The sequence below is a fragment of the Rhea pennata genome, chromosome Z (genome assembly GCF_028389875.1).
Source record: "Rhea pennata isolate bPtePen1 chromosome Z, bPtePen1.pri, whole genome shotgun sequence".
Taxonomy (NCBI): Eukaryota; Metazoa; Chordata; class Aves; order Rheiformes; family Rheidae; genus Rhea; species Rhea pennata.
The window spans coordinates 585,908-606,176 of record NC_084702.1 but is presented as its reverse complement, the minus strand read 5'-3'; the positions used below and the strand labels follow the sequence as shown (position 1 = coordinate 606,176).

The following is a 20,269-nucleotide window of genomic DNA, read 5'->3' as shown; positions in this document are numbered from 1 at the left end:
AATTACAGACATGGTGGGATAGCTCACATGACTGGAATGCTGTCATACATGGCTATGAGCTTTTTAGGAAAGACAAGCCAGGAAGGCGAGGTGGTGAAGTTGGTCTTTATGTGAGAGAGCAACTGGAATGCATTGAGCTCTGCCTAGGGGTGGAGAAGGAGGCAGTCAAGAGCTTATGGGTGAAGATCAAAGGGCAGGTTAATAGGGGGGACACTGTTGTGGGTGTCTACTACAGACCACCTGACCAGGAAGAGGAACTTCATGAAGCCTTCTGCAGACAGCTGTAAGTAGCCTCACAATCACAGGCCCTAGTTCTCCTGGGAGACTTCAACCGCTCTGATAACTGCTGGAAGGACAACACAGGTAGGCACAAACAGTTCAGGAGGCTCCTGCAGAGCATCAAAATAACCTTCTGACAAAAGTGGTGGAGGAGCCAAGAAGGAGGGGTGTGCTGCTGGACTTTGTCCTATCTAATCAAGGAGGACTGTTTTGGAGATACAAAAGTTGGTGGCAGCCTCAGTGACCACGAGATTGTAGAGTTCAGGATATTGCGTGGAAGAGGCAAGTCAATAAGCAGAATCACAACCCTTGGACTGCAGGAGAGCGGACTTTGGCCTCTTCACAGACCTACTTGGAGAAATCCCATGGGTTAGAGCCCTAGGAGGAAGGAGGGGGGGTCCAGGAGAGCCAGTAAATATTCAATCATCACTTTCTCCAACGATGAATCCCTATGAGTAAGAAATCAAGCAAAGGGGGCAGGAGATGTGCATGGATGAGCAAGGAGGACATGGCGAAACTTAGAAGAAGAAAGTAAACAGAATGTGGATGTAGGGACAGGCCACTTGGGACAAATATAGGAACACTGCCAGAGCAATCAGGGATGAGACAAGAAAGGCTAAGGCCCATTTGGAATTAAATCTAGCAAGATATGTCAAGGACAACAAGTACGGATTTTTCAAATACATCAATAACTAGAGGAAGACTTGGGAAAATGTGGGTCCACTGCTAAAGGAGGTGGGTGCTCTGGTGATGAAGAATACAGAGAAGGTAGAGTTATTGAATGCTGCCTTTCCTTCAGCCTTCACTGCTAAGGGCAGCCTTCAGCAATCCCAGAGCCTGGAGATAAGAAAGAAAGTCAGGAGAAAAGGAGACTTTTTCTTGATCTAGGAGGATCAAGTTAGAGACCATTTAGACAAACCTGACACCCACAGATCCATGAGACAGACTGCACCCATGACTGCTGGTGAAGCTGATGGATGTTATTGCTAGGCCATTCTCCATCATCTTTGAAATGTCATGGAGAACTGGAGAGATGCTGAGGACTGGAAGAAAGTCAGTGTCACTCCAGTCTTCAAAAAGGGCAAGAGGGATGACCCAGGAAACTCTAGTTTAGTCAGCCTCCCCTCCACCCCTGGAAAGAGGATGGAACAGCTCATCCTGAATGTCATCTCTAAGCACCTCGAGAACAAGAAGTTGACTACGGACAAGCAGCTGACTATGAGCCAGCAATGGGCTCTTGAGGCCAAGAAGGCAATGGTATCCCGGGGTGCATTAGGAAGACTGTTTCCAGAGCTCAAGGGATGTGATCCTGCCACTCTACTCAGCCCTGGGGAGGCCACATCTCGAGTACTGTGTCCAGTTCTGGGCTGCTCAGAACAAGAGAGACATGGAACTCCTGGAGAGAGTCCACTTTAGGACTATGAAGATGACTAGAGGACTGAAGCATTTCTCTTATGAGGAAAGGCTGTGAGACCTGGGCCTGTTTAGCCTGAAGAGAAGACTGAGAGCAGATCTGATCAATGTATGCAACTACCTTAAGGGAAGTGTCAAGAGGATAGGGCCAGATTCTTTTAACTGGTGCCCAGAGACACGACAAGAGGCAATAGGCACAAACTGAAACACAGGAAGCTCTGTGGGAACATGAGGAAAAACTTCTTAACTGTGAGAGTGACAGAGCACTGGGAGAAGTTGCCCAGAGAAGCTGTGGAGTCTCCTTCTGTGGAGATATTCAAAAATACCTGGATGTGATCCTGTGCAACATGCTCTAGGTGACCCTGCTTGAGCAGGGGAGGTTGGACGAGAGGATGTCCAGAGGTCCCTTCCAAACACAACCATCTGTGATTCGTAAAGCACTTTGACATATGCATTTTGCTAGAGATAAGAGCTGACAGGGAAGACTAATCTCTAACCTAAATTAACAATTCAAATCAAAACGGAATCCTATACATTTTCTAAAGGGAAGTGTTATTGTGATTACTAGTGAAAACCATGTTTTACCAACTGTTCTCACCTTGTTATATAATAAAGCTATTAATAGCAGTACCAATGCCTAAGACTCAGCATGGATAGTTCTAAGATGTGTGTGTAAGAAACACTGAAGACAAGCTGCTTTCTGTTTCTGTATTAATGAAATACTGTCATGTTCCAGTGAGACAGCCAAACAAATGGATGTAAGTATACAGATAATCCCAGTTAGAGTTGTAGGCCAGATATGAAAATCATTTCTCCCCTCAAATCCAAAATATGGTCAGTTTCAGCTATGTTTGCTGTTTGCTGTATTCCTATTATTACGCCATTAGCTTTCAGCCAAGTTTGCTAAAGCAGAAGTAGTCAATACTAAGTCACAAGTGAAAAAGAGAAGGAAAGAAGAGATTCTTCATTCCTGAGGATTTCTGAAAGAGCTAAGGCCATAATACTTTACTCTAGTATGCAAAACTTTGCTCATTTAAAGATCAAATGAGAAGTAGAAGAATAAAGGCCGTAATCAGAGTAACATTCTGCGTTTTCTCATTTCTCTACTAAGCTTTTCTGTCAGACCACTGCAGCACTACACAGTCTCCTCTGGATCTCTTCCCCTTGGAAAAGGAGCATCTGAGGAACAGTAAAGTAAATACAAGTACTTTTGATCGAAACACAAGCCTATGGAGAAACAGCACAGATGACAGCTGATGAAAACCTAGGAGAACCAGAGTAAATTTTAAAATTATGAATTCCTTATCTTTACATTAAATTGGTTATTCAGCTTGCTCAGAAAGCACTAGCACAAAAAGGTATTGTTTTAAACTATTATTTCTTTTAAATATATTTCCTCAGTTGAGTATGAGAAGGGCTACAGCACTTGCCCATCCAACCTTACTTATTCTAAGGTGAGAGAGTAAAAAGCTTTACTTACCGATCGTGACTGCTGTGTTTGGAAAGGAACAAATTGTCCTGCAGGTGGCAAGTGAGGAGGGTGGTGAGGAGAGAGATGAGGAGGATGCAAAAGGAACGGATCGCTAGAAATGAGGGGTGGGAATGCTGTGTACGGTACTGGTAGGTGCTGGACTGAACATGCCTGAAGCATCTGAAACAAAATGAAAGAAACAAACATTTTTGCCTCCAGTATGAATATTTATTATAGAATATTCTTGATATATTAAGGGGAGATATTAAAAGAATTAACATTAAAAGAAAGCAATTCTCTCTCCTTGTGTCTTCAAAACACATATAAAGAATAACTCATTCACATACACAATGAAGTAACTAATGCAGATCAGGTTCTACAAATGTGATAGTATCACCAACCAGTTACAAAGTCCCTTTCACTTTAGATTAACTCAGTGGGAGCTGGGGATTTCAGCCCTACAGGGTCAGGGACAGGTTTCTAAGAAAACAGCAGGTATACCCATACTATAGTAAGGTCTATTCTTCCCATGTACTACCTTCAGACCATCAGGACAAGGTAATGGCCTTACAACTATTTAGAACTCCATTGGAGTCAGTGGACTACTAGCTGTTGGCAACCACTTTTGCCTCACATTTTAGGTACAATTTGTAAGCTCTGTTCAGTTCAGTGCTTTGTGGGATCTCTTCTGCTGTGAAGGCAGCAATGTGAGAAAGAAGTACCACAGAAAGTAACCTTTTCTCTCTCCTCTGTGAAATTTCTCATATAAATGCAACTACAGGTCACTAAGTTTGAACTCTGTAAGTGATGAACGCAGTGTAGGAGAGCAGAAATATGCTTAATGGAGGCCTTGATTTCTACTTCCAGCTCTGCAAATGGAGGAATGAGAAAGAACAAATTATTTTTCCTGCTCTTTGATCTGTCCTTAGAACCTAAGGTATTCCTTCTACATTTCTGACCATTAAAAGAGTAACTCAGAATATATTTTTTATTGTAAAACAAGCAGCATCACCTTTGCTTTATATAAACAAAAGATAATAAACGTTATATTTAAAACTTTGCCATCCCACTTGTGAAGCATACCTAATTTTATAAAAAAAACACAGGGGACTCGCAGCTACTCTCTCAATTGTTCTTGTTAGCTGTGAGTCACAAAACGTACTAAGCATATTTACTATAATGACTGCACAAATAGTAAGACATTTAGTTTAAAACCAGATATATGCAGTTGTGGAATCACCACTTCATTTACTGTGTTCATGACCCACAATAAATCTTTACGTGCACTGAAACAATAGTTTAATCTGATCATCTAGTTTTTCATAAAAGCAAAATCAGAACTGCTGACTATACTTCCCCCTTGTCTACAACACCTTTTACCAAAAAAGAGAAGTGTCAAAGCCAAATGTTTCTATTAAAATAAAAATATTTTAACATTCGATAAATTAAAAACTATTCTATAAAATACTTGAAGATAAATTTTCAACATTTATTCAATGTTGAAAGCAGGCTATATTCTGCACCCCACATTACAATGAGAGTACTTTAGTTCTGGACTCCAAATTACATTTGTTTCATGATGTTATATTCAGGTCAAATCACCCACTGAACTACTTTCCAGTATACCTATAATATGCAATGATCTCTGCTGCATTTCTATTTTCTAATGTTTGACCACTTCCATTCCAGTCGGTTTCTTCAGCTGTGTGTCATTACAGCTTCATTTTACAGGAGGACTTTTCCAGATCTTTGGCTTATGAAAGTAATAAAATGATACCAGCGAGTTCACAGATGACAAAAAAGTTACGAGGCACAAGTCAGTGTACTGGTTAAGTATAACTAACATAATTCTATTCACGTATATATTTAAAACAGAGCTGCATTGCTGAATTCTAAAATATTTGCAAATTGTGGTCAACGAACTGCTGAGAGGGGAGTGCACCAACAATGTGTTGTTTGGATTCCCTTAGGCCCCAATATAAAGCTTTAGAAGATTTTTCTCCGGATGTTGCTTAGTGCCTTTTAGGAAATACTGTATTCTTGACTTGCTGAATCTACTATGCAAGCATTGCTGCATTTATGTGTGCACTCACTCTGAGATTGCTTTCCTTCACAAAACTGTATCAGGCAGTAAAAACCTGCAGATCTCAAGACAGAGACAGTAATGAGAAGAAAAAAACTCTCTCTCATCCTGCCTCAGGGATACACACTGACAGCTTTTCAGCACTTTGAAAGTTAAAGGGAGATACCACCTGTAAGTATTTCAGACTGGTCAGCAGTAAGCCGGAGAAGATGGTGTATATAATGGGGATAAATGGCATCTGGATAACAGGAATGCAAACTACTGTTCCTCACTCTTCAATTTTGCTGCTTCAACCAGAGCTTGTTAGACTGGTACTAGTAGTTTAAACAAAGAAATAGGAATTCATGTTAGGTGGTTTTTTCTTCATTGCCACAGGCTTATTCATGGCCTCAGGTCACAAAACATACACCTAACAGTAATATGGGAAAGGCTAACAAGTGACAAGCCAGTAAAAATCCAGTAAACCATGTAGGTGACCACTGCTTGGACAATCAAAGCTATTAACTAGGGTACCCAGTGGAAATGAATATTAGCATTATAAATAGTGACCAGACTATATAGTCATATATAGAGGTTTTTAAATATATATTATATTATAGATTTACAATAGAAAAAAGAAAAATAGTTGCAACTCTTCGTGGGTGTTCTGCAACCTTCATTTTGCACAAGTGAAATTTCTGGGGGTAGACAGTTCTACTTGAGTTCTGATGCCAGTGAGCACTTACTGATGAAATCACCACAGGATAGCATACCATGAGAATGTAACTGGAAAATAGCATCTTCCAACAGACATGAAAATTTATGGAAAAACAGTTCAAATTCTGTCAAATTTTAAGTTGGCAGAAATTACCTACTAAACTCAGTTTACAGATATCTCAGACAGAAACATCATTACTAAAGACAAATACTTTGATTCATTTTCAGAGAGCATTTGCAAATAAAAAAGAACTTGGTTTCTACAGATCTTTCATGATCTTACCAGTTCTCAGGAGGGGGAAAATAAAACAAGAACTGATTTTGGAGATGCCACTGACATTTTCTGTGCATAACCAATTCCTGTGCAAGGTCTCTTCAACTTAGTAAGTTTTTCTCGGTGAGCTGCCTAATAAGCTTAACAATAGTTGCTGATGAGAAACCAGATCATAAACTAGCATTTATTTGGAATTAAAAAACATAAGCATATGATGTCGTGATTCTACAAAGCAACTAGGTAAGCACTATACATTTACCAGTTCTCAGGCCTACACTGTTAGGTCACTGCAATTTATCACAAGAAATAAAGGCTTTTTCCAGTGCAATGAAAACCATACGCCAAGTAAAGCTTCAAGATGCCACTACTATGTCCAAGATCAAAGCTGGTATAATTACAGAAATCCACTTACTGGGGGAGGCACACTGCAGACTGGAAGGTGCTGCCCGCTGAAAACCACTGAGCACCCTGGAACCTGCTGTGTGCTGCAGGCTGGGATGTGCTGACCCGTGCAAAGTGGGATCCCATGTGGCGCCACTGTTGTCACTGTATATGATACAGGGACTGTGCCCTGATGGATCTGCAGCAAAAGGAAAAGAAAGTTTTAGTTAGCTGTTAAGAGTTTACAGTAACAGAGTAACAGTTAAGTACAATTATGGCATGACAGGCAAAATAAACTTTCACCTATCAGAAAGTGAATATACCAGAAAAAACACATTTACAAACAAAGTGTAAAAGGAAGGACATATCTGTAATTCCTGTTCTTTAAAATATTGTTCTCAATGGAATATTACTCAGATCACTGCTTTCAGTGCAAGGCCAGGAGGGATTTCTCAGCTTAAAAAATTAAAACCTCTAACCCATCTTAGGAGGACTCAAATAGCATCTCAGAACAGTAACACCCCCCCCCCCCCACACACACACACACGCTAAAGTTAGCCCTTATAAAATAAGAAGGCTGTAACTTGCACACAAAAGCCAACCAAAAGTATAAAGGAAAAAAAATCGACAAGTAGCTAAAGAATCTTCTCATCTCAGAAAGGAAGACTAATTGAATGATAAGTCACAGGCTCATATCTTTAAAGAACTTTTTATAGCTTTTCTTTACTTCGAAGTGGCCAGTCTCTGGACTCATGCTTAGATCAACATTCACAGGATGTCTCTTAATCTGACTGTAACAGAAAGGTAACTGAAAAGCTCAAAAAGAGAGGTAACATACTTATAAACATGACTGAGGCATCAGACTAAGTATCCAAGGACATATTAAAAAAACCCACCTAGGCATACATATTTTTGGGTTAGCAATATTCTGCAAAATTTAATCACCAGACCAAAAGCAGGCCGGATACTATCCGGACCTAGATACTAATCAGGTTTTTTTACATTAACTATGAAATCTCTGATGAAAATCTCAAAGAATTAGTGTCAAAGGAGCATAAATCCATAGGAAGTAATTATTTCAAACCTCCGTCTTCCTTCATGATCTGCTAAAAAATGGAACCCACCTATGGGAAATTAACAAGCAAGAACAGCTTATTATGAAGCTGAGAACAAGTAGATTAAAGACAGCTAACCTACTGAACTGACCAACGGATGAGGCCAAAACAGGAACAGAGATTACTGAACTCAACCCTCAACCCTTGTATCGCTAGTGACAGAAACCACTCTCAGGAGCCGCACTGACTTTGGTCTAGTTTGGCTCAGGAACAAAAGCAGATATTTTGTCAGAGGTTAATCAGGGACTTTCATGCAACAGTAGCTGGACATCCAGTGCAATGCTGGGTATGACTGATTCAGGAATATTTACTGCTCTTACAGTATATGGAGGAAAAAATGACCTCTTACAGTTCTCTCCCTGAAGTAGCCTGTAAAAAACACTACCATAGAAGGACTCAGCAAGTTTGGAAACACTGATATCTAATCACGGATGTAAATACTTCGTTACTGAACATTGCTCTGCACACAAAACATAACATAGTGGTGTGCAGCTGTACTGAATGCAAATGAGCTTTTAAGTACGGATTTAAGAGTTGCATTTTATGCACCTGCAGTTTGAGAACTGGATATCCAGATAACCAGTTCTGCCACAGTTCATGACTACAAAGCAACTAATAGACTTGTGCTGTAGCCTGCTGTTTTGAGGAGAGGAAGAAGGAAAAAAAAAAAATAAAAGGATCAATAGGATAACTTCTTTTACAGGTCCCCAATTATGGAATTCTGTACCAATTCCTGTTTCAGAGAAGACCTGATTATATATTTTCCGAACTATCCAGAGAGCTCATTTTTTCACACCATTTAAGGAGGAGTTAGGTTGAAGATAGGATGGCTAATGTGGCAATGAAAAAATGCCATTATGTAGACAGTCAATTATAAGCATTATGAATCTACCTAAATAACGTATTTTGATATTTAAACACTCTTGAGGTTTTTTTTTACTCCTAAGAGGCACTTCATGTAAAACTAAATACAAACTTAATTATTATGTATCTTAAACTAAATTTAACTTCAGAAGCAGAAGGACTGCAATTCAAAGGGTGAGCCAGAGGCCTACAAAACTATGCCAATAAATGCACTGACAATTTGTTAGCTTTCACTCTTCTCTATTAAGACTCTGGGTTTTTGTTTTCACTACCTGCTGCAGCCCTTCATACACCAACAAAACTCAAGAGATAAAATGCTGTATATGAGGGCAAATAGGACTATTTTCATTATGTGATCTTCATTGCCAACTAATTAAGGGATTAGGGAGATCCTGAAGAATTCCACAAGATCCTCAGGTTTGTAATTCTAACACCCTTACCTGATCATGAATGTCAACCATCACTGCATTCTGCTGTGGCGGGTGAGCGGCTGGGTGCAACATACGAGGAGATACATTCGGTGGGTGAAAGGCTCGTGGCTCTTCTATTGCTTGCTGCTGTCCATATGAGAGATGGTGATAGTTCTCATCCTGGCTAATGGAATTATGTCGAGACAGACGATCTCTCCTTGCTCTCTGACGTCGAACAGGAGGACTGGAAACACATCAAAAAAGATGAGAGATTACGTAAATGCCCATGAAATTTTCTTTATAACTAAGAACACGTGAGAATCTGGTATCAAGAAAAGTTTGACACTGGAAAACTTTACTGGAAGTTTTATTAGCTTGGAGGGTAATTTCTCACCAACTCCAGGCTAAAGCATTAGCACTGAAACTCATTTCCACATAAGTGTTTAACAGAATGTAACTTAATGCCAAATGCCCCCATAAAGCACCACTGTATCAAACTATACCCACTGCAAGTTCGCAAATCAATTTCTTTCTCAAGTTTGACAAGCGGTATGAAGAGCCATGCCATTTTGAATGTCACTGATGGAAAGCTTTCAGATTTGTAGACTTGAAATGGAGACAAAAAACAGTGTATTTTTAAGTAGCTTGCCCCAAACTGCCACTCCATGATCACAGCTGACAAGCTTTATGGAGAAGAAAACTATTCATATGTTTCTAATCATGGCTAATATTGTGCATTTGTGAAAAAGCATGGACACTTCCATTTTAGTAGAAATAAAATTACAGTATTTCTCTGAAGCAAATAGTGAGCAGTGTGCTTTAACTTGCATTAGATGACTCGATATTTTTGAGCCCAGTTATAGGGAGGTGAAAGCCTGTGTTTTGGATAATTAATCTTAGTAGTAAAGAAGTCTGTATTTTTATACTTTCTTACGATGTAATTCAGGCATTAGTTCAGCCTGGCCATAAAAAACTTCACTCTTCCACAACTAACTGAATTTATTCCAAAACCTCTGCTTTGAGGGCTTTTATGAGCCACAAGCTAAAAAGCAAAATAAAAATGTAATTCTCACAACATCTGAACCAACCACCTTACCAACCACATGACAATATGCTATTCTCCTCACTCTCTGCAATCAGGCCTCCTTAATTTAAATTGTTTTTATGTAAGAAAATAATTAAGTGCAACTGCAGCGAAAATTGCAGTACTACAGAAAGAACTATTAATATGTTTAAAAGTAGCCTGAAGAGAAGTAAGATTCTATTTTTTGTTCTAATTTCCTTACATTTTTCAAAATACTTATGGCTCCAGTGCAGAATGAAAGACAGAAGCTGGCTCATAACTAAAAAAGTTAATGTTAACCCATCCCCCAGGCTGGGCTGACTCACACAAGTTACAAGAACATGTACCAGCTTAAACTGTTTTAACGGTGTTTTCAGTTGCAATTGTAGCAATTTACAATTCAAAGGAAGTGTTAATGTATTTCTCATAGGATCTAGTCAGTGTTGCCTGTAACACATGCCCCATGAGTTGAAAAGAAAGAGAATAAAATACCATTCCCTAACCTAAACAGCTTGCTTACCTCCTCCTGTTTCGCGCAGGTGTGTTGCATCGTTCCCCTGAGAAGTGGTGTTGGTTGGGCCGAGCTGAAGGAGGCTGCCTATTTGATGTCATCTCCCATGGTCGCATTGGTGGTGATGGGACTGGTGATGCTGCTGTATAGTCAAAGACTGAATGGGAAAGGCGTTGTCTCTTGGGACTAGGACTGTCTTCACTCTATATCAGTGCCAAAAGAAAATACTCCAGATGAGTGAGCTACAATCCACACAGACACTTTAATATTATTTTTTGCAGCTAGCCTCAGAGAGAGGTGCTTACTTCAGACTAGAACAAAGCAACATGAAATTAAGCAGTAGTTACCAATTTATCGCCTTCACAATGCAAATTTGTGATGGCTCCCTCACCATGAAAGGAATTATTACCAAAATAAATTTTAGCAGCAGCAAACATCTTATACCCTAATAGCCAGTAAAAATAAATTATATCTGAAAAGTAAATAGCACTGTTTAGAAAATAAGAGAGATCTTATTTTAACCCTTCCTCTCAACATTTACAGGCCACAGATACATGTAAAAAAAAGCCTACACAGAGTATTTGCACCAACGGAATCCATACTTGTTAATAAACAGATGCCATACAGTTCTTGAGCTCAGAATTGTATCTCAGCCTTATTTCAGTTCTTACATGGCTGATCAGGCATTTGATTTGTATTGCAGCCAATGTGAATTCTGATACTCAGAATTAATTACGTCACTTCACCTTTCAACCTATTAGTATAATAAGGGCCTTTGGCAAGAACTTACATGTGATCTGGTCAAAAGCAGTCATTCACTGGTTAAGTTCGGGTACTTCACTAAAGTTCTGCTGAGACTAGACAATACCTATACCTATAGTTGTCAATGATAAAAAGCTGTTCAGTTTCAAGTAACTTTCTCCCATTTGGTCCTGAACACAAATAACTACCTCTCCTTTCCATTGTATGTCTCTGCCTAAAATGCTTGGCTCTGTCTCACATCTCTATAGGTACATACTAAGTAGATGGATTAAGTTACCATTCTTGTCAAAACTTCCCACAGATGTCTCAGAAACCAGATGCAAAGGCAATAAACATCCCTTTACTCCCTTGCCACTGTTTTGTCAAAATTACAAGCTGTCATGCTATTAACAAGCATATAACTGAAACCACAGATCTGCTCTACAGCTTACTGCATGAATACATAAAATCTGATGCCAATACATGAACTACCATGATACCATGGTGGGGGAGAGGGGAGAAGAGGGCAGGGGAAGAGTTATGTCTTGGCTTTAATTAACAAATCGATTCCCATGTGATGATTGTAACAGGGTTATAACAGCACGTGGGAAAGTATAAGGAATGACAGACAAATCACGAATCTTGTAAAATTCAGTATTTTTTTATGTCAGTTTCAAAAAGCACTTGGAATAACCAGCTACAGCCAGTGTGATTTTGTGATCTATGTTATTATCAGTCCATAAGTACAACAGCTTGTTCATGGAATACAATATTTTCAGAAACAACGACTGCTGCCAAAATCTCCTTTGTTCCATCTTGCTAATATCCAGAACATTCCCTGGGACTACTACTGCTTTTTACAGCCATTCTGCGAGGCGTCTTTTCTTCTGTCCAACGAGCAACACGAACAGGATGCCTGGCAGCACATTTTTACCCAGCAAGGAAAAAAAAATACTACCTTATTTGAAATATTAATTCAAGAAAAAGAACAAGGTGAGTGCTTACACAAATTGCTTTATATTTAAAGGCATCTTGTTACTACTAGCAGGAGATTAAACTTAATGTCAGAACACACACACACACACACAAAAAAAAGCCAATCTTATCCCTAGCAGTCAGACAATTCATGGTTAGATACTCTCAATACATTTTTACCTCTGTGCCACAGGGAATCTCAATATATAACAGTGCCAAAGGAGATTAAACAGCATGTTCACTCTTAAAATATTCTTCAGTTGAAATATATTGCCAGGAATATTATCACATACAGCAATTTGTTATGCTTCTGTTTATTTTTCTTTTAGTAATTTTTTGCGGTTTGTCTAAATGCTGTTCCAATTTATACGGTATTTTGATGAAGACAACACACCAAAAGGTGTTCTTCTGCTCCAGTTAAACCATGAAGACTACACACACAAAAGCTAATTAGAAGATTAACCACTACAGAAGGAAGTTATAACCAAAGAACAACTGCGGTCAATATCTAAAATCACTCTTCTCTTCAACATTCTGCATATTCTCATGGAATGGCACTGAGGAATAATTCACACGTGAAACTACCCTATACCTCTAATCACAGCTTTAGAACTGCTGCCATCCTCAGCATACCAAGACCTTTATTTTAAAAATAACTTTTATCTGAGTACCTTCATCTCATAGGAATTACTTAATGAGTATTTTCAAGTAGAGTCTTCTCCTCAGGAAGTTTTATATAGGAAGCAAAATCTGATAGATTGTAACTAACCCAACCCTTTGTATTTTTTTTAAATGAATCATAAAAATCAGTAATAGTATATATCATAGTAAATTTACCTCTATTTTCTATCAGGAATTGCTAACTCAAGAGATGGATTTTGTAAAAATAATTGACTTTTATCACTGAAGGCATTTTACAACTGCAATAAAAGCCTCTCAAGAAAAGTGCTATGACAAGACAGTGTCATTTGGAGTATCTGAGACTTTCACAGGTTGCAGTTCAACAGAACTCGACCTAGTAGGTGTTTAATTACAAAATGCAACAAGCAGACTTACACTTTCAGGAAATGAAGGAAAAAGCCTCTCAAATCCACATTATAAGCACAAGGAGAGTTTAATGGCACCTAAAATCTTTCAATATAGCGGGACAATTTCTAAAACTTTAATTTTTCAGTAAAAAGTTAACACGACATTTCATTTTTTAAAATTTCTATAGGAAATAAAGGATGGCAAAAGTCTCTCAGTAGCTGATACAAGAGGTCACAGAAATACTACAAAACAATCATTTCAAAAAGTTAATTGTAGCTGCCTGGAGATAGTAAAAATCCGACTCTTCAAAGTGAAACCCTTGTGTTTTTGACTCTATTAAATGTCAAGCAATATGAAACACTTCAGACTGCTGGAAAGAAACAAATGTGAGGTAATCTTATGGGCTGGACAGTGTAATTACTTCCTCGAAGATGCAACGCATCCTAACTACAGCATTTTTCATTTGTAGAGATAGAAGAGGGAGCCAATTTAGGTCCTAAAATGGGAAAAGATCAGATGTTCCTCTTAATTGCATTTCTAAAGGCAGTATTTTACTGCAATTTCTTGTATTCACATCTTCAAGTTGCGATCCTGCCTGAAAATCTAACTTTTAATCTCAATCACGAACATTAACTAAAAGAATACATATCAGACAAACTTCTCATCCTTTGAGCATTTAGAAAGTCTATGGTACATTAGACTAATGGTCCATACAATGAATAAGCATCTATCACTTTCCTCTGTATGCTTCTAATATGCACTTACAACTGAGTACACATGAACAGGAGTACTCCTGTAGGGAAAAAATTGTCTCTGCAAATATTGTAGCACTTATTTCTGAATAATCAGTTTTAAATTTGACAACATTTAGCAAAATATGACTGCCTGAAGAAGTCCTTTTAAACAACTTAATTTCCATAACCTTAGGTAACTGTAATGCAATAGATTTAAAAAGCCAAAATAAATAATTCCACCTTTATTATGAAATACTAAGAGTAGACACCTAAGCAGCACGAAGTCATTTAAAGTGAAAGAGCAAACAATTCAAAAAATATTATTCACACTTAGAGGTGATACAAACAAAACAGTACAAAGAACTGTGAAATAATGTTTATGTTGGATTAATTCAACTTAACACATTTTAAAGCTATATTTGCAGAAAGTTTTGTAAGATATTAATTAAATCCATACTATACAGTAGCTCTTCATCAGCGATGCCAAAATAGATCTCTAACAACATAGGTGCTGGTCATAACCAAAAGAATAACCAGCCATTAGGTCACTGTCACACTCTAGGAAATCTTTCAAGATGCTCTCACTGGAAGGCTTAAGAGTTCTTTTTGTATAAAAACTGTGGCTGAATTTCATCTCCCTCTCTTTGAATGAGGATTCAAACACTGCCTACCCAAACAACAGATGAATAATGTTTGCATTTTCAAGCAGAAGAGGGCAGTAAATGAACCATTTTGCACATCAAAGACTGAAAAGTGAGGCAACATCACTTTCAGACTCATTGAAAAGCAAGTTCAGAATCTTGCTTAAAATTTGAAGTTTCCTTGTTTCTACAAAAAGAACCTAAATGAAACTGCTCAGTATCTCATTGAAACTTTCTTCACAATAAATAGAAAGCTTCCCTTTCCCTCCACAAATTCTTCTTTCAGAAGCAAACATAGCCAAGACTTCTCCTTGACTTCACTCAGTGTTTTCTTGTCACAAATGGTGGAGAAGCCTAGGAGGAAGGGTGTCCTGCTGGACCTTGTCCTTACCAACAGAGAGGGACTGGTCAGAGATGTGAAGGTTGGGGGCAGCCTTGGCTGTAATGATCATGAGATGATGGAGTTAAGGATCCTGCAGGAAAGAACTAAGGCAACAACCAGGATTGCAACCCTGGACTTCAGGAGAGCGGACTTTGGGCTCTTCAGAGACCTAATTGGTGGAGTCTCATGGGTTGATGCCCTAGAAGGAAGCGGGGTCCAAGAGAGCCGGCTAGTATTCAAGCATCCCCTCCTCCAAGCTCGAGTGGTGCATCTCTCTGAGTAAGAAGTGCAGCAAAAGGGGCAGGAGACTATCCGTACTACGTGATAGTTGATGGGAATGGTCCGTGTTGTAACTTTTTTATCTGTACCACCTGATACTTGGTGAGAATAGTCTAGTGCTGTAACTTTTTAGTGCCTAGAACAATACCGCTGTGTTAAGCAGGATACAAATAAGTAACTAACAAGGTCTTGGAAATCTGTGAGAAAGAACAGCGGTTGGTCACATACAGCCACAGAATCACCAGGAGAAGCAGTCAACATAAACATCAGAAGCTGAAGAGTAGTGAAATAGCGACCCCCAAAGTCAAATGTGGCCCCCGAAATAAGTCTGCACGCGTGCACAGTATCATAGCCCAGTTATGCAACCAGGGCAGAGTTGGGCTAGACTCCCTGCACTTGTTGGCCCCAGGTGCCGGGACTCCCACCTACCGTGAATAATCATAAATGCCGGAGTTTTCTGAAGGAGGGAGAGGCTGCTACACAACAGAGGACCACGTTGCCTCCTCGGGGATGCCCGAAAAGATTGTGCCTGCCGACTCTCTCTCTCACCATGCAGACGATCGGGACAAGCATTGAGGTGGTCCTTCTCAAGATTACCATCGGGTTGGTCTGTTTGTAAGTATCTACTAATAAACTGCTTGCTACTGAAGAGTGCGTGTGCGTGTGAGTTTGTGCTGGCTTGCCAAACCAGATGTTTGGCCCCCGGGAATCTAACTGGAACAGAGACCTGCAGGGGTAAGCAAGAAGCTCTTGGCCAAATTCAGGCAGAAGAAGAAAATACACAGAATGTGGAAGAGGGGACAGGTTACTTGGGAGAATTATAGGAATGCAGTCAGAGTATGTAGAGATGCTGCGAGGAACGCTAAGGCCCAGCTGGAATTGAGTCTGGCAAGGGATGTCAAGGACAATAGGAAGGGCTTCTTCAAATACATCAGGAGCAAAAGGAGGACTGCGGAAAATGTGGGTCTGCTACTGAAGGGGGTGGGGGCCATGGTGACAAGGGATACAGAGAAGGCAGAATTACTGAATGCCTTCTTTGCTTCAGCCTTCACTGCTAAGGGCAGCCCTCAGCAATCCCAGAACCTGGATGTGAGGGGGAAAGTCTGGAGAAAGGAAGACTTTCCTTTGGTTGAGGAGGATCAGATTAGAGACCTTCTGGGCAGGCTAGACATCCACAATTCCTTCGCCCAGATGGGATGCACCCACAGGTACTGAGGAAGCTGGCGGATGTTGTTGCCAGGCCACTCTGCATCATCTTTGCAAGGTCCTGGAGAACTGGAGAGGTGCCTGAGGACTGGAAGAAAGCCAAAGTCACTCCTGTCTTCAAAAAGGGCAAGAAGGCAACTATTGGCCCGTCAGCCTCATCTCCATTCCTGGTAAGGTAATGGAACGGCTCTTTCAGGATGTCATCTCCAGACATATGGAGGAGAAAAAGGTGATCAGGAGTAGCCAGCATGGATTCACCAAGGGGAAATCCTGCTTAACCAACCTGAGAGCCTTCTCTGATGGACTGACTGGCTGGGTAGATGAGGGCAGAGCAGCAGACATTGTGTACCTTGACTTCAGCCAGGTTTTTGACACTGTCTCCCATAACATCCCCCTAGGCAAGCTCAGGAAGTGTGGGTTAGATGAGTGGACAGTGAGGTGGCTTGAGAACTGGCTGAAAGGCAGAGCTCAGAGGGTTGTCATCAGAGGCATGGAGTCTAGCTGGAGGCCTGTGGCAAGTGACATCCCCCAGGGCTTAGTACTGGTTCCCATCCTGTTCAACTTCTTCATCAATGACATGGATGAGAGGACAGAGCGTCTCCTGAGCAAGTCTGGTGATGCTACCAAGCTGGGAGGAGTGACTGATACACCAGAGGGCTGTGGTGCCATTCAGAGAGACCTGGACAGTCTGGAGAGTTGGGTGGAGAGGAACCTCCTGAGGTTCAAGTGTAGAGTCCTGCACCTAGGGAAAAATAACCCTGGCTGGGGTAGGCACCAGTACAAGGTGGGGGCTGACCTTCTGGAGAGCAGCTCTGCAGAGAAGGACCTGTGAGTGCTGCTGGATGACAAACTGACCATGAGCTAGTAAGGTGCCCCTGTGGCCAAGAAGGCCAATTTTCTCCTGGGGTGCATTGGGAAGACTGTTGCCAGCAGGTCGAGGGAGGTGATCCTGCACCTGTGCTCAGCCCTGGGGAGGCCTCATCTTGAGTACTGTGTCCAGTTCTGGGCTCCCAGCTACAAGAGAGATATGGAGCTGCTGGAGAGAGTCCAGCATAGGGCTACAAAGATGATCAGAGGTCTGGAGCATGTCATATGAAGAAAGACTGTGATTGCTGGGCCTGTTTAGCATGGGGAAGAGAAGACTGAGGGGGGATCTGATCAATGTGCGCAAGTACCTGAAGGGAGGGTGTCAAGGGGATGGGGACAAACTCTTTTCAGTTGTCCCGTGTGACAGGAGAAAAGGCAATGGGCAGAAACTGAACCACAGAAAGTTCTGCCTGAATGTGGGGGGGGATTTCTTCATTGTGAGAGTGACGGAGCACTGGCACAGGTTGCCTGGAGAGGTTGTGGAGTCTCCTTCTCTGGAGATCTTTAAGGCCCGCCTGGATGCAACCGTGTCTACCATGCTCTAGGTGACCCTGTTGAGCAGGGAGGTTGGACTAGATAATCTCCAGAGGTCCCTTCCAACCTTAATGATTCTATGATTTCCTGATGAATTTTTTCCATTTTTATTCCAAAACACTTGCGGGAATTAGTAACTCTATCAGAATTTTTTTTTCCTTCTCCTTTAAAGAGTTCTTGCCTCACAGACACTACCATTAGCAACTGTCAGCATTTCTGCCTCCATCCTAGTCTGCTCTCCAGATTTGCTCCATCTCTTTGACATCATCTTCACAGTACTTGCATTCCACATTGGTCTTGTTGCTTTTCAGAAAAGGAAAAGGGGACAAAAGAATACATAGACACATCTGAAAACTACAAGCTTCTCTACTATTGGCAGTTTGAAAGTTCTTCTTAATCATTTTCCCCCAAAGTTTTTACTTCTCTTTCCAATTTCTTATTTTTAAAGATAATTGCAAGAAATTTGTAAGAAATGTCTCATCACCCAAACAAGTAGTTCGAGCACACGAACTAAAGAAGTTTGTTACAGTTTTATGTTTTCATGTAGACCAAGATCTAATGTTCTGCCACATTTGTAACTTGTAGATTTTTCCTTTACAAAGATTTTTATGGTCTTCAAAATAAGAAGCTCATACTACAGCACATTCTTCAGCCCAGTCCTGAACATATGTTTCTACAATCTCTTCCATCTCTACCCAGCTCCACCTATTCTCACAAAGTTGGTATGCATGCAGTGCTGCAGAAACAGACCTATCTATTGAGAACACCACCGAATAAATGTAGTGCTGGACACAGTAAGTCTTCTGATGTGACCAAGTGAGCAGCAAGGAAACACTATCAAATTGGATTCATTTATAGGTCTAAATATTAATAAAAAGAAGAAGAAAAAACAGTAGAGTTTCTTTACTCCTCAATATCCTTTTTCATGTTCATAAGGGTAGCTGGTTGACTATCACACTGATCAAAAACTTACTATGATCCATCCCAATGGTTTCTCTGATGTCCCCTATTCTTAGATGCAGAACTGTGGCACACAGGCCTAGTTCTTCTGGCCACAAACTGGTATCTGATAGCTTAGAAGGGTGCTGAGCACCAAGGGAAAAGGTCTGTCACTTGCCACCTCTTCATGCACGGAAAATCTGTAACTCACCAAGGGAAGGAAATTGATTTTGTTATGGTTAGAAGGGGAAGCTAAGTAGATAATATCTAATAAGAAACAAATTTTTGGAATTAATTTAGTGCTAAAAAAAATTCAAACCTGGTACGATTTTCTTTAATGCTGTAGATCAAAAGAATAAATATAAACCCCTCCCCCAAAAAAATCTATTTTCACAATTAAGAAAGACCCAGTAAAAATAATTGTCACCAGAATATAAAAGTAATGATTCACCAAGTTTGCAATACATGTCACCAAAAGAACCAGTTTCATTTAGTGAACCAAATATAATTTTGATTCACTAATGGACAGCTATCAAAAAAACTCTGCATGCTGCTTTTAGAAATTTTTGCCTTTTTTAAAAAGCAATGATAAATCAAGAGGTAAAGGAAATGAAACAAATGGGGTGACATCTTACCCATCTCAAAATCTTAACTGAAACATGAATGAAAATTAATTTAGACAAAATGCTTTTGTGAACTGAAAATTGACTAATATGCTGGAATCAATGTAACAAATTGCAGTATTGGTATTTAGGTATTTGGACAGATCTAACCACTATAGTAACTGATCACCTCATATTCGAATTGTGTCAAATGTTCTTACATCAATCTTTACATCAATAACAGAATTATAACATACTATTGTGGACAAATGAACAGCATTTTATCTGTCAACCTCTGTGTGACGGAGATACTTATTAGAAGGTTGTTCTTTTCATAATCATATTTAATTCACTTTTATTTAGTATATGAAAACAGTTGGGCATAGACTGATAAAAAACTAAAAGGACAAAGGCCACAAAAGTTGAAGCAATAATTATACTACATTTTTCTACCTTCCCCAGACACCAAAGTAGACATTTTTTCAGGTACCAGTTATAGCCTGTTTTCCCTAGCCCTCAGCAGCAGTCTGCCAATCACTTACAGAAGTCAGCAGTCTAGATCTACAATCAAATTTTGGTTAAAAAACTTTTGCAATTAAGTCATTTTCCAGAGCTAAGTCATTATACTGGCTAATACCACAACTATCAGTCCTCCCAGATGAACTTTCAAAGAACATTCTTTCCTCTGTCCGCTCCAAAATCAGCACCTTCCTCCCATGCTTGGCCCACAAAGATATTAACTCTCTAAGAAGTCTGGTTTGATCTTTATTTATCTTTAGT

At 40.0% G+C, this 20,269-nt stretch overlaps 1 protein-coding gene across 7 annotated transcripts in view; it reads right to left on the bottom strand.

Moving 5' to 3' along the window:
* The window catches only part of RNF38 (ring finger protein 38), a 115,020-nt gene that overhangs the window by 17,622 nt on the left and 77,129 nt on the right, over nt 1-20,269 (bottom strand). For all 7 annotated transcript variants that reach the window (XM_062599572.1, XM_062599570.1, XM_062599567.1 and 4 more), the window contains 4 exons: nt 10,570-10,763; nt 9,017-9,230; nt 6,629-6,796; nt 3,173-3,343 (listed from right to left, as the gene is read on the bottom strand). In XM_062599572.1, coding sequence (XP_062455556.1) covers nt 3,173-3,343; nt 6,629-6,796; nt 9,017-9,230; nt 10,570-10,676 — 660 coding nt within the window. In that variant the 5' untranslated portion in view covers nt 10,677-10,763. The remainder of the gene's footprint in view (nt 1-3,172; nt 3,344-6,628; nt 6,797-9,016; nt 9,231-10,569; nt 10,764-20,269) is intronic.